Source organism: Grus americana, chromosome 17, assembly GCF_028858705.1.
Source record: "Grus americana isolate bGruAme1 chromosome 17, bGruAme1.mat, whole genome shotgun sequence".
In the NCBI taxonomy this organism is placed as follows: domain Eukaryota; kingdom Metazoa; phylum Chordata; class Aves; order Gruiformes; family Gruidae; genus Grus; species Grus americana.
In genome coordinates, this window is record NC_072868.1 from 13,875,078 (window position 1) to 13,890,107 (window position 15,030).

At 39.1% G+C, this 15,030-nt stretch overlaps 1 protein-coding gene across 4 annotated transcripts; it reads right to left on the reverse strand.

Annotated features, from left to right (window-relative positions):
- Nucleotides 1–1,479: 1,479 nt before the first annotated feature.
- On the reverse strand, nt 1,480–14,323 carry STX16 (syntaxin 16). Of its 4 annotated transcripts, none has more exons than XR_008579635.1 (9): nt 13,968–14,323; nt 8,976–9,083; nt 8,492–8,632; nt 7,787–7,949; nt 6,802–6,893; nt 6,283–6,426; nt 5,663–5,743; nt 3,972–4,170; nt 1,480–3,439 (listed from the first exon to the last, which is right to left on the reverse strand). XR_008579635.1 is itself a non-coding variant. In XM_054845567.1 (9 exons), the coding sequence occupies exons 1-9, from the start codon at nt 14,100–14,102 to the stop codon at nt 3,335–3,337; spliced, it is 981 nt and encodes a 326-aa protein (XP_054701542.1). In that variant the 5' UTR covers nt 14,103–14,323; the 3' UTR covers nt 1,480–3,334. The 4 variants fall into 4 exon arrangements, 3 of the variants coding, with proteins under 3 accessions (XP_054701542.1, XP_054701544.1, XP_054701543.1); XM_054845567.1 differs by lacking the exon at nt 3,972–4,170 and adding an exon at nt 11,451–11,462; XM_054845569.1 differs by lacking the exon at nt 3,972–4,170 and having other exon boundaries at nt 14,022–14,323.
- Nucleotides 14,324–15,030: the final 707 nt, after the last annotated feature.

Here is a 15,030-nt window from a genome sequence, read left to right on the forward strand (position 1 = left end):
TTTCTACTCATGTGAGCCACAATAGAAGCTGCACCACAGACCAATCCTCCACGGCCGCTCCAATTATTGATCCTCTACAAGTATTTATGGAATTAAGACACTCAAACATAATCTTACATAATCCATCAATCATTAATATGCAAAATCCTAATGGATTCCCTGTTTTCATTAATTTTATCTTAGAAGGCTGTTGAGTTGGTGTTTGTTTTTGGTTTTTTGAGATAGTAAATATAAATTTTTTTCCAACAAAATCAGTTTCACTGTCACCTATCCAAGAATTTACATTTTACCAAAATGTACCAAAAGCAAGGTTTCCCAAAAGCAAGGTTTCCAGGGATTTAAGCAAAGGAGAAAAGACTCCTTTACCTTGTGATAAGTGTTTCATAAAAGCAAACCCTAAATCAATACAATCTAGGCAGCCTCAGTAAACACTGCATCAATTAATTTTTTTAGCACTTTCCAAAAATCACTAAGCAAGAAACTAATTTTTCCATTTTACTTTTCAGTTTCTAAAGAAGGCTTGCAGTAGAAATAAATTTGCTATTCCAGTGCTTTTAATACTGTCATTTTCCACATAGCACTAGAATTAACATCTGTTAGCAAGGAGTAGCAGCTCATTTTTGCACGCTTGCATGCATTTTAATGGAGAAATTCTGTACAAGCCAACAGCTTCATAGGTCATTCCCACCAGGTGAGGAGCCACAGATTCTTGGGAAAGGTTCTAGCCCTGCTCTTCTGTTCCTCTGGTAAGGAAACAGAGGTTCAATACAAGCTGAGAAGAAGAATCCAGCAACCCTGAAGAGACCACAATCCACAGCTCTGCAGCAGCAGAGAGAGATGATTACAGGGCTGGACAGAAGCACAGGCAGCAGGTTCAGGCAGCTCTCGCTCCTCCAACACCTGAGCAGGCAGCAGCTAAGCTACTCTGCAGTTGCAGTGGTGGCTTTGAGCTTCTGCTGCCCAGTGGCACTGGGTACACCCCTTCTCTAACACACCAGGCAGAGATATCCTTACAAAGCATAGCATAAGAATTTGATTGAGCTGCTGGTAATTATTAAGACTGAATTGCAACAAGCTAGACAGCTGAAATGATTTAGAAACCTAGAAGTGTTGTTATTTTTTTTTCCTTGAATAATCTGCTTTAATAAATTCCAGACCAAGTAATACAGGACAATTGACATCCGAGTTCAACCTCTTATGCAATGCATACTAAAAGTGCATTTCCTTTTACAGAATGTGGATAGAAAATATGTAGCCAGTTACCTCAGTGGAGTTAAGATACCATGGGCATAACTCATGGGAAATAACTCTTGACAACACAAGTGATCTTGTGCTACAGAAAGTTACATTTTTTTTTTCAAAGCTGTTAAATATCACTGCTGCATTCATTTGATTATGAAGAATACATAGAGAGGCATTAACATCACACAAGGATGTTTCAGTTTATATCTTTTTAAAAAATGAGTAATTGACCAATTAGGTTGGAAGTGTTTTATTACTTCTTTGAATCCATTAGCCATGATAAAATGTCAAAAGCACCAGTCAAGACAGAAATAAATAACACGATCTCATGTTAGAGAGAAAGTTGCAAATACAGTATATTAAATTATAGCAATATGCTGCTTCACACCAACCGATGTAGACAGCACACGAGGGAGACAGTAGTTTTACTCACAATCATTGAAAAGATCTATTACCAGAACAGGGGAGCTGCACACCCAACTACAAGCATCATTCTTCCTTTTACCAATTTACTTTATGAATTTAATCAAGGGTTTGAACTGGCAGGTTTGGAAGTTCAATATCCCCTTTGTCTAGAGGTAACAAGAGTGGTACGAAGCTTTTCACAAGCAGCCACACAAGAAGCCAAGGCTGTCCCATCTCTGTAGTCTTTGCTTTCAGGTCCATTCCTGCACCAAGTCAGTTTAAAGCCACATCTTACATCCTCCTTAGTACACAGTAAAGATAAACTCAGGGAAGGCAACATATGCAACATTAATATCATAGTATTGTGAAACCGCACTTCAGGGGCTTTGCGCAGAGCATCTCTGCAAGTTTATGGGGAGCACGGTATCAGTCAGAAAATGAAGGAACTAAGTTACAGTCCCTTTGGGGAAAAAATCCATACAGAAAAGCCATATTAAAAATATTAAGGCAAGGCCTCTACAATTGCACACCACTTCAGGCCTGAATTCAATCAGGAGTATTGTATTACTTAGATGTTGCCCTAATTTCTCTTTCATGGCCTACAGCAAAGTTTTCCACTGAATAAAATAGTGGAAAAAAACCCAAATTCTCTACTGAAGGCCTAGTAACATGTCACTTGCATGACATCTCTCAGGGTCAGTAAAACAGCATAAACACATCTTCATCCACACAGGCATTTGAAAGAAATAATCTTCTGTCAGGGAAAATGGATGTAATGTATACCGCAGTGAAATCACTTAGACAAAAAATATAACATGTACAGACAGATGCACTGTAAAATAAACAGCTTATACAACAACTAGAGTATGAAACATCTGAGACCCACTATGGTAGGTCAGATGGAGTAGAAAGGAGAATCTCTATTTTTTAGGTTTAACTTCACCACTGCTTTTATGTAATGTCTGTACTTTAAAGAAAATGTACATGAAAAAATATATATGATCATTCTGGTGAGGAAAAACATTCCCATGATTACTCAAGCTCAGAAAATTTTTTAATTAACTAAATGTGTTAAATTATGCCAGTGATTAAATCTTGTTATTTACAAGATCAAGTAGTACTCTGATTCTTAGTAATGGTGCAGTATCTCAATTAAGATCACAGGGGTTGAATTACACTCTGGTTGCTAAAAGGTTTCTTTTTTTAGCTGTCTATCCAGTTCTTTGGAGTTTTTGAGTCTGGAAGAAAGGAGATAAAGTCAAACATTTCTGTTAGCTAGTCCTATGACTCGGTAACATGGTTTAAATTTGAAGCCTGTAACAATCGTGACATAAGAATACAGAAGACAACACATTTTTGTTCACAGTAAAACACTAATTACTGTACTCACTGGTAAACTTCAATTTTGTAATTATTTTTAAGTACTGTGTTTCCAAATACCTCTACATAGAGTGCCAAATTATTTGTGTGGGAGCATCAAATTTCCTGACATTTTTCCATATAATCCTTACAAACACCTCACAGATCACCAAACTTGTACTTTGAAGAATTCTACAGAAACATTGCACCAACTTTGCACCACTAGGGCTTATACATTCAAAGGCAGCTTTCTGGAGTGCAGGTCCAACCATTCACATTGGGGAAAAAAGTTCACATAAGCTCCAAAAATAAGAAAATGAAGTGAAACCTAGTGTGACTTTACACCAATAAGAACAACAATAAGGACAATTACTATAACAAACAAAATTAAAATAACAAGCATCTTCCGATTCTTCTTTTGATATTGCTCTGCCTATAGAAACAGAAAAGAAAGAATATTTAGGTTTCTGCAGAGCTACAAAGTACAGACTCTTGTTTAGTATAAGTACATGTATCTCAGATCGTTCTTTGGTAACTTGATGTTTCATACAATGTGTATTGCAAGCAACTCCCACAAGGTAACTCTGGTCTGCACCATAGACTTCAGCAAAGGTAAGCGTACGCTGAAGTCATGTTTATCCACATTGAGCAGCAGACTCTATAAAGAAGAATGCCTCCTCGTGTTGGTGAAGTAATCTCACTGTGATTTCTCAGCAGCCTTGCGAGGGCCCTGTGCCTCCACAGGACATCTGAGCCACACAGAAGAATGACACTTCATTTGAAAGAACACTTAGCTATGAAGACCGTGGAAACAAGATCAGGCAACTGGGTATATGAAAGTCTGAACAGGAAAAGTTGGTAAGATGTTTTAACTCGTTTTGCTGATGTAAGATTCCTATATTATATTTGAAGGACATTAGAATTCACAACAAAACTTCATTTTTTAATAGGCATTTTTGTTGTACCTGATTCAGCTGTGCATTTTCATTTAATTTCAATTAGAACTGAAAGCTTTCTTTTTGATTTGGTTCTCAGTTTTCTGCTTCATTCCTTCTTTCTTCTAACCACATTTTCTCATCCCTTTCCTCTTTTTCCCAGGGGAATTAAAAGGAGGCAACGTGGAGAAAACTCTCCAAAAGCCAAATGAAAGTCTGCTAATAGAAGCTAAACAAAACAAAACTTGCATTTAATTATTTTTAAATTAATAAACCTTCAAAATTTAAAGGGAAAAAGATATTAATTCTTCTCCTTTATAGTCCCTGGAAATTAATTATTATCAGATCTGCTAAAAAGGAGCTTTTGACTTGAAACTATGTAACATGCAACCACTGTGATTATTTACTTAAGCTTTAAGTATCAAAGCCTGACAAAGTATCACAACTGATTCCAATTTTCATGTGAAGCAGGAATTGGTAACTGGTGATTCACATCACCAGACTTCTGCAGTGAATTAGTGCAATTTCTGTGGAAGTGCTGCCTCAGTAGTTTGTAGTAATGATGCCAATTAAAACAGAAAAGAAAAATGACATTATAGATACTAAATCAGAATAAAGTTGCCAACAGTATTAGCAACAGCAGGGTACCTGTCTTTGATATTACTATTCAGGCCTGTTTGTATGTTTTCCATGACAGGTGAAAAATTTCCTATGCTGTACCAAAACCAGGCATATATTGCATCAAAAATCCATACTCTAGTCAGCAATTCAAACAGGGGTTTGCTTGACAATTCGTTAACTACCACTAGACTAGAAATAGCATTGATTCCAATTGATTCACTTATTTCCAGTTTAGTTTGTGCAAATTGCTTGCAATTACTTTAAGCCTTGTTCACCAATGGTCAATGCCTTTAGTGATCCCCAATTTACTTTTATGTATAGGTTTATTCTTGTTATAACCAATTTATTTTACTTTCCCTCAAATGGCACTTTTTTGCTGTCCATATTAGAAGTCTACCATAATATGAAGTTGAGCATGTAGTGAGAAGACGTTCATGTTTCCAAAATAGAATTGTTTTACTTAAGAGGCTTTTACATAAATCTCATTCTACTTTATTTCCAGGAATGGAAGGACTGAACTGAGCTGACAAGTCAGAACTTAGTTTAAAATCAAACTAAAACAAAATAGCCAACAAAACAACCACAAAACTGTGTTCTGCTGCCAATTCAAACTTTTCAGATGTTCATAGTAAAAGCTTCACATTAAAAGTAAGAAGTTGGACCTAACTTCTAACAAGTGTCAGATGGTAAGAGAAAACATTTAATATTATTCTTGCTGCTTGCACTATTGAGATAATGTTTTCAAACTAGGATATATCAACTGACTGAAATCTATAGTGAGGCACCCAATAACCAGTCCTATTTCACAAGTGCTGGGCTCTCAAAACAGAAAGGGAATTACAGATAGGTCCCACCAGGTCAGCAATATAAAGATAAAGCACTTGGATGCCCAGAAAGTTATTTGAGAAATTAACACCAGGCATCAAGCATGACATTAACTTCTGTTAGTTCCTACTACAGTACAGCTGGACATTTTACACTATACAGCAATCATTTCTAAAAGGGACAATGTCCCATTGAAAAATAACTGAATAACTTAATGGCTATTAAATTATAAAAGATTAGATATGCAAAGCAGCTTAAGTATTCCATCAGCTTACCTTATGTAGTTGTTTTAGACCCTCTTCAGTTTTCATACATGACTGTTCGACATTGTAGTCAATTCTATCTAGAACTGTTCCCTAAATAAAATGGAGAGAATGAGCACCAAATTGAACCTAAATGAACTGCATAAAGCAATTATTATTATGAGCAGCTGAGTAATTAACAATGCTCACGGCAAACAGCTAATGAACTATGTAAACTATGAACTTTTACAGAAGAACTAGTTGGGACTTCATTAAAGGATCTCCTTGCTCAATGCCTAACAGGCAGCCCTGTCACCATCTCACATCACATCCCTTAATAATCACCTTATTTCCAGTTCAGGTGCTTTTGGCTGACACATTTAACCTAAACTGAATCTCTGAGAGAAATAACCAAGAACTCTGGGATTCTATGGTGGTTTTTTAGTCTAATACCCATAACCAGTTGAATTTTTTATTTTTTTTCCTCATTAACTCATCTTCTGGCAAATTTCAAGCAGAGGACACCTTAGCCTGAAGAGGTAAGTTTGGAAAAGCAAGAAGCACATAACAGGATGTTACAAAAGGAAGAGTCTGGAAGCCTTAACACTACATGCAATCTCCTGTTTCTTACTAACACTGTCATGTCACTGTACCTGTTCTACTATCATTGCTCCCAGGTCCCTAAATATTTCATTGAGATCGGATATTGACTGTACGATCTGACGGATTTCTCGTTCTCGCTCTTCCACCATTAATGTGTTTTGCTCCACCAATGCTAGCTGGTCATCTGTAAAACCCTGTTGAAAGAAAAAGATTTAGATGTTGAACTAGCACTAACAGTGCGAGAACACTAGAAATAATTATAAATATTATAAAATTTCATAACACAACAGTCCTTTTGGAATTTCCAATGTAGACAAGTAAGAAAAAAATCTTACTGTATTTTAAAAATAGTTTCAGGGCTACTAAAATCACTTGGACAGCTGTTCATAGTTTTAGCAGAGAAAATGTAATAATACTAATTAGGTAAGTGCATCACAGAAATCTGCAGAAATAGAATTTCCATGTAAGCTGGTGCTCATGGCATGCCATTTTGATATTTTCATACTAAAATTAAAGGTACATTAAAAAGTTTATTTGTATTGAATTTGTACAATAACATCTTAACTTACTCTATCATAAAGTGTATCATCCTCCCCATCATCCATCAGTGGGACTGAGGTGTCAAAGAAGTGTTTGGATCTTTCTTCTCTATTCTTCATGCCTGTAAAAAAAGGCCATGTTTGAGCATAATATTTATGCACACTAAAATCAGAGTAAAATTAACATCTAAAGCACCAGATAGAAAAACACAAGGAAGAGAATCTGGCTACTAAATGACATAAATAGCAGTATCTAAATTTAAACTGTCACACAGGCTTACTATTTAACAAAGCATAACAAATTGAACCAGGCTTGCAAGACTCCGATTAAATCAGTGATTTTAAGTCTGCATGTTCCATGAAGTTAAAAAAATTAGGTAATTTAAGAGCCTTACAGTGTGATCACTCTAGGCTATTTTCTAACAAATTCTCTTAGGAACGTCCCTCATCTGAATTGTGATCCACCTGAGCCATTTATAACCATGACAGAAATAAATATATCAGTATTAAGATTGAAGATCAAGTTTTAGTGGGTTTCTACCAAGATTAAAATAATCTTACTTAGCTGAAAATAGAATTGCACACAATTTTAGAGTTTTAAACAGAGGATATTCCACTTCCGATCTGTTTACGGATGCAGAATTGTATCACAGACAGCTATCATGTCTGAAGACCAATGGCTGCTTCACCATTGTAACAGAAGTAGCTTTGCAGACCACAATTTGAGAAGCAATGACACATTAAGGTGTGGATGGATGAAATACATTGGCTTCACTGATGTATTTAACCACGAAATTTCTCCTTTAGCAACATGAAAAAGGCAGAGAAAACCAGTTTGAATCCGGGCCACGAAACAAACTCCCAAATTCTAACCTCCACTCTAATATCCTCCTGGTGTTCCTATGTACATTGCTCAACCTTTCTGTGCTTCAGCTTTCCCAACCAAGAAAATAAGCACACCTTAATTAGTGCTTTCCACAGAAAGTGCCCATGTATTACTGTATCTTATGCTTACGTTTGAGATAGTCAGACTGTGCATGCCTAAAGTTGGTGGATAGGTCCTGAAGGGACTGTGCTAAGGAAGACACTACATTCCTGAGAACACGTGCTTCTTGTTCTGTACAACTACGTGACCTGCTCTGCAAGACCTGGACTGCTCTCTGACATCTGTGAAATAACTGAGAAAACAATTCCATTAGTAAAAAATACAGCAACATACACTTTAAATATCACATTGCAAGAGTTCCAAATGGAAGTAATAGTTTGACTTCTAGAATTTTAAAATTTCCTATTGCCCAATACAATGTTTAAAAAAGTATGAAAACACAGAACACAGGTAAATAAACAACTTAAAGTGAACAGTGTAGCATAGTAACATGGCTCCATCTGACCAAATACATTTGCTTCATTGTAACTGCTTGGATTGGAAGCCTTAGAATTTGTATCTGTATTTCTCTGAGATATCTATAAATGTGATTTAAGTCTCCCAATCCTACTCCAAGTAGAAAAGCAAACAGGCAAGTAAAAGAACGGGGAGGTTAAGTAACTCGTTGAGAAATTCACTGAGACAGCAAGTGCAGTACCAAGCATAGAGCCCAGGACTTCTGCCTCTCTAACACCGATTACAAAAGAAATGCTTTACTTAAAGGAAACCATTGCCTCATCATGATGCATTACAGATATGTCAAACCGTAGGTTTAGAATTGGAAGCAGTCTGTACCTGTGTGATCTCTTGGGTTGTTATTTCTATTGCCCGTTCTTCTTCACTGCTGTCATCCAGTGTTGGCCTGTTTAGATGTTTATCATGAAGACTGGCTAATTCTTTCATCTTCTGTTTAACCCTGGTGATATCATACTGAATCTAAACCAGAAAACCCAACAATGAAGAAAGGGAAGTGAGTAATGTTTCAGAGGAAAAGATTCTGACAGATGCTAGACAAAAATCATTGAAAGAAATCTGGAAATTTCTGGCCCTACATAATCTCCCCTTATTTCACTTGCAATATATCCTTCAAGATAAGAAGTCACAGCTGGCCCAATATTTTCCTCTAAACAAGGGTGTCAATTTAGAAAACGCATTTATTTTAATCTTTCTTCTAATACTACTTCTATCATAAAACTTACAGCACTAAGAATGTACCTGACAACACTAATAAACACCTACATGAGAAATCAAACTCTGTTGGATTTGCCACACAACTTACTTCGTCTGCTCCATCAACCCATTTGGGAGGTAAGCGTTTTGTCACTCCAATTGCTGCTTCGGGATCCAAACTTATTCCCGATACCAGTGCCATACGATCATCAGCAAGCTATAGAAGATAAGACAGCAAATTAATTTTACTCAAATTAGATCCACATCCTTGAGCACTAGGAAACAACACATGTATGTCTTCCCATAAAAATAAACCTCAGAAATGTGTTTGCACATGATGCAGGTATGACCAAGCTTCACATGTCCCAGTTTGTCCCTGCATGCTAATGACCTACATGCTCCCACTTCCTAGAGGATCTGAAAGATAAAAGTCACTCTTAGAATAAATTCTTAGCAGATCTTCAAGGAGAAAATACGGCATTGCTGCAAGAATTCAAGTAATTTTTATGTTATTACATTTTATATTATATAATGATTCACAGCCAAGGGATCCCTAATCAATGGTGTAGCATGGTTACATGGGGCCAGGCAAGTCTGAATATCTCATTGGTGAAAATCTCCAAATAAAACTGTTTATTATATCTCCAAGAAAAAAATAGTATCCTGTAATTGTTCTCAAACAACGCTGTATTTAGCCAGACACTCATCTACTAGGCAGCTGAAGACCAAACACTCTTGCAAACTGACATGCAACTAAAATTGTTAAATTATTTAACAGAAATTAGAAAGTGCTAAACAAAAATAGCCAAGGCAGTGACCAATCCACACTTCCCTACATCACAATGATACATGCTTGCTGCTTCAGCTATGGTCTGAGGAAAAGAAACTTGCAGGAAAATGGGTGGAGTAATTCTCCAGAAAATTCCAGAGATTGCCAGGCAGTAGATAAGACAATGTGCCAGCCAGCTCATACGCAGCTTTCCACAGATCCACAGGAGGGCTGGAGAGAGGGAAGGAGTAAAAGAAACCCTTTATCACAATTAATAGCCATGATTTTAATAACTCGGGTGCAAAAATCAGGGGTTTATATTATTGGAGACTGGTTCACATGGATGTACAGCATCACAGTCATAGTTGCAGAAGTGTAATATACTTTTTGGAGACTATTTTTGGGAATAGGATCTAATTTGTAAGGTTGAAATATTAAAAGATTTTAGGAAAAACCCCATAACTCATTAGAGGTATTTTTGAGAGTCGCAAAATGCCTGTGAAATCTATCAGAATTTTATTTTTCAAATAATACTTTTGGATGCAGGTTGAATAACTTCAACCTCAAGAAAGCTCAAAATATGGCAAATATGAAGAATAAGAACATAATGTGCAGGGTGTTTGTTTTGATTTTGGTTGGTTTTTTAAAGCTCAGTTTGGCAGAAACCAAAAGCCATGGTATGATCTTGAATATACAGGTACAGATTTAACTGCTTTGGTATCATTACCAGTAAAATGTGCTATTCACCCTCAATAAAATTCTTTTGTTAAGGACAGTATTAGTGCTACTGACCTTTAAACAGATCAGAAGATTTTTCTTGGTAGGGTTTAGAAACTGATGTAAATAGACTCAGTGCTATAGGCCAGGTACAAAGAAACCTATTTCTATAGTGGCGCAGTGCTGGATGAGGTTGTCCAGAGAAATGTATGGTATCTTTGTTCTTGGAGACTTTAACCAAGACTTGGTTAAACAAAGTCACAGATGACCCTATATAGATCACCAATAGCCCTGTTTTGAGCAGGAGCTTGAACTAGAAGATCTCCAGGGGTTCCTTCCAACAAGCATGCCTACGATTCTCCAATTTAAGGCTATGATACACACCTAAGTGTGCAGGGCCACAGAGCAATGTTTAGCACTGGGGCCATAGATGCTTCCAGTCACCTTCCTCCTCTGAGGAAGGCAGGGGAATGCATGGAATTGGAAGATAAATATAGATCTTGTTGCTAGTTGAACCAGGCTTTGTAATTTCAGAGATAAAATAATCTGCCTTTACTGGAGATAGAAAGAGGTAGTACCAGTGATATGCCCCTAAAAACATACCTGATTACTTCACTGTTTGTTCTCAGGGAAAGATTTCATGCAAAACCTCGCTCCCTAGTTTCTCCCAGATTTCTATTTTTCCTTTATTAGGCCTGGAAAGCTTTGTGTTTCCCCACCCCTGCACCTTTTGAAAAACAATCCCCCTTCCTTCCTGGGCAATTCTTTCCTGAAAGCCTGGTTTTTATCCCTGACCTTATTTCCTGACCAATTAAGTTTATACAATTTATGCATAGCATAAAAAAATAGTTAATAGCTTCATTGTACAAAGTTACTGTATCCCATAGGTAGACAATAAGTCAGACTAGTTTATACATGTATCCATTAACAATGTAACACTATATCACAAAATGCTTGTCTTCTTTATGCAGCCTTGTCCTTCCACTGTACACAGAGACACCTCATCCTATATAATAAAATTTAATAAATTAGCAGAATAAAGAAAGCAACGGTGTAGGATTGATGCACCATGGCAGAATAAAATGTGAAAAACAATACCTCATCCAGCTCCTGAAGTGATTTGTGGATCCCATCAGCCCCATCCAGTTAGAGACAGCAAAAGATAAAAGGGAAAAAAGAGACATAGGACAGATATAGGGTATGGTCAGTTGAGAAAATACCGATTTATTTTTTTAAGCATGATGGTTTACCAAGAACAAAACAAACTGGCTTTTAAAACATGACTATTCAATAAATACATCATGATACTGTACTTTTTTTAAGTCAGCATTTTGCTTGATGCACAAACTTTTAAGAAAAATATTTCAGTTGCTTGGTAAACAGAAAATACATAAGAGATCAAGTTAAGAGCTTGGTTTGTTTTCCAAAGTAATTGCACTATGAAGTTTCTAGTTACTAAAATTTCAGGTAGAAAAACTGCAATAGAATATATTGAAGTGTGACAACAAGGGCAATTTGACTGCAGTATTCAACATCCACCAGTGAGTTCGAAGGTTTGATTATGATTAGAGGATGCACATACAAGCTTTTGCAAGACATTTACTGACAAGTGCCCCAGTTATCACAAGATAAAACAGACAGCAAAAGACAAAAAGCAAAAGCAAATGTATATGCTCACTTATGTACACATTTTACACATTTCGATTATGCTCTAGCTTCAGGTAACATTAATCCTACATGCATCTGAAAAAATACAACAGGCAGGTATCTACACCTTGTCTATTCATCAGCCTTTGTACCGTGGAGGGTACATGTGAGCAATAGGATATTTCACTGAAAGATTAATAAAGCAAGCATATCAGATCTAAAACAAAGACAAAATACTTGTGGTTTAACAAAGCAACAGGCTTCAATTAATGATCTCTTTTATCCTATACCAAGCTTTTGAAATAGGACTATACTACTAAGAATGCTACTTTGATTTTCTGAGTTTAAGGAGTGGTTGAGTGTCCACATGAGAACGCATCTTCCAGGGCAGGGTGCCATTTTTGAGAGCACGCTCTCATAGTAAAGGATTTCTTCAGGAGAAGCCCAGAGAGTGAACTAAGGTAAGCCAAAGTACTATGACCTAGAATTTGCAACACTGCCCAGCAGGCATGCAGCAGCTCTGCTCTGGGGATAGCACCCAAAAGAAACAATAATTAGCTGCAACTCTGACAGGGATGGGCACCTTGCAATAGCTCACACTACCATCTTTACACTTCTTGCTTGTAGTAAGTAACTACGCAACTCTCAACTGTCCACCAAAATCAGATTGATTTTGACTAACTTCATCCACTGCACAAGAGCGACAATTTCCAATCCCTGTTAGCTTTGATTGCCTTTAAATGATCATCTTAGAAAATAGCTTCAATTAATGTTAACAAACACCGTAAATAAACATTTTATGCAAGTGCTAAGTGTTATTGCACTCACTGTTGAGTACAAGTGTGGTTGCACTGCTCAGCAGCCTGTATGTGAGTTTAAACTATCACTAACTTTTCTATGTGACATTTTAAAAAAAAAAATCCAAGGATCTAAAAAAGCAATATTGATATTGGCAAAAAACCCCATGTTAACAAGAACTAAATGCAGTGCCAAATTAAACATGTAAAATACACATTACTATTGACATTTCCGGTTCTGCAAATGCAATTTAATACATAGCTTGTTAGACACAGGTGTAATAAAGCTAACAATGAACAAAGACCATTCAACAGCAACGCATCAGTTGAAATAAAATTTGCAGCACAAAGTACTGCTTTTCCTAACAACAAATGCATTAATGCAAAGCAATTTAGAGCAATGAGACTGCCAGCAGATCTTTACTGGTGCCTGTTACAAATAAAAGTTAAGTGTGAACAGAAAACATAAAACGTCAGTACAGCTGAGCTGCCACACAGTCCATCACAGTCTGGCTAGCTCAAAACTTAGAAAAAGCTGCATAAACTGCTGCTGAACAAATGGCTTTTTGAAGTTTCTGTAATGAGGACTTCTGCTAGAATCTAGTGACTCCCCTCTCTCACAGATTACTTCCAGTATTATTTGTATCTGGGGGGGGGGAAGAGGTAATGGACATCAGAACAAATCATGGAAAAATTCAAGCAACAGGAATAAACTACACTAGTGTATTTAACAGTGCCCACACTTAAGTGAATAGAAGAGTTCTGCTCTATGAAATAATTTGGATTTTTTTCTTTGGGGAAAAGAGGCATCAAAAAGCACAACAGACAAAAAACCTCATGTCAATGCTAACATGAAGTTATAGAACAATAACCGTATTTATTATTCATGAAGTGAGTAGAGACGCACAAAGACAGATCTCTTCTATTCATTTTATGTGAAGTAGTAGGGAAAAGGGATCAACAAGGTGGGGAGGGAGGGGCAGAGGGGGAGAGTACAGAGGACAGAGGGGTTTTGAGGAGAGGGCTCGGAGAAAGGGAACTGGGGAGAGCCGGGGCAGGAGAGGGGGCTCGGGGAAGGCTGGAGGGCCAGGCGGGAGGAGCGGGGCACACAGCGCGGCTGCGGGCAGCCCTAGGCCAGCGAGGTACAGAAGGATGAAGGGAGGAGACTCACCGCAGCAGCCATGCTACGTGAACTCAGAGGGCTGGAGGAGCCGAAACTACTCACTTGCTCGGCCAGCAGCTGCCGGCTCTGCACCGCGTTGTTCCGCAACAACAAGAACGCGTCCGTTAGACGCCGGGTGGCCATGGCCTACCGCCCCGGGGCCCCCCCGTCCCGGGGCCGCTCGGCGCCTCGCTGCCGGGCCCTCGGCCCTAGCTCAGCCCGGGGCCCGCGGGCAGAGACGGCGGCCGCCCCCGGCGACGCCCGCTGGCCGCTCACAGGGCCCAGGCGGAGGCCGCCAGCGCCGGGCCCCCCCGGCCGCCGGCCCCATCCATCCCCCCCGGATCCGACCGCAGCCCCAGCAACGGCCCGGCTCACTTCCGCGTTGTGCATCGCTCAGCGCCTTCCGCCCCGCCCGCCTCCCGCCGCCCCGCTCCGTCCGGGCCCGCCAGCCGCCGCACCAACGTTCCGGCCCTCCTGGGGCCGGGGGAGGTTGCAACCCCCCATATTTAACCCAAACGGCCATACGTGCCCGCCCCCCCGGGGCTGACAGAGCCCAGAGCCCAGGCCTCTGCCTCCCCTGGCCTCAGAAGGGGCGGGGAGGGGGCGTTAGTGCTATATATTGCGTGCCCATAATGGCAGCCAGGTGTGGGCCTATGGGAAATGGCAGCCTCCCTGGCACACACCTGTCCCGGCCTTTCCCTGGCAGGGAACTGCACAAAGCGGCTTTGTACAAAACAGCCCTAACGTTCCCGTGGCTTTTTGGTTAACTTGCTCCTTCTCACTGCTGTGAAGCATCCTCAAAACGTCATCAAAAGGCACAAGTTTGTTTCAAAGCAGAATACTGTAGTATGACCATTTTGGTTTGATGGTTTCTCTTTTCCCATTTATTTTTTTTTCTTCTGAACCCCCCACCTTTCCCCCAATTTGCTTTCAGGTCTGCACCTCGCGCCAGCACCCCAAGGGACGTCCAACATGTCCCCTGCAAAAACAGCAGCCGCCATGGCCGGGCAGCTTCTGCACGCTGGTTGTGAGGAGAGTCCCTAGCTTAAAATCTCAAGCCCCCACCCCCAAA

Excerpts from the sequence above, each read along its gene's own strand:
- STX16 (XM_054845567.1), bottom strand. The coding sequence starts at position 14,102 with ATGGCCACCCGGCGTCTAACGGACGCGTTCTTGTTGTTGCGGAACAAC. Across the intron at positions 6,894-7,786 it reads ACAGTCTGACTATCTCAAAC|GCATGAAGAATAGAGAAGAA; the intron begins GTAAGCATAAGA and ends CTTTTTTTACAG. Across the intron at positions 5,744-6,282 it reads GAGCAATGATAGTAGAACAG|GGAACAGTTCTAGATAGAAT; the intron begins GTACAGTGACAT and ends CATTTTATTTAG.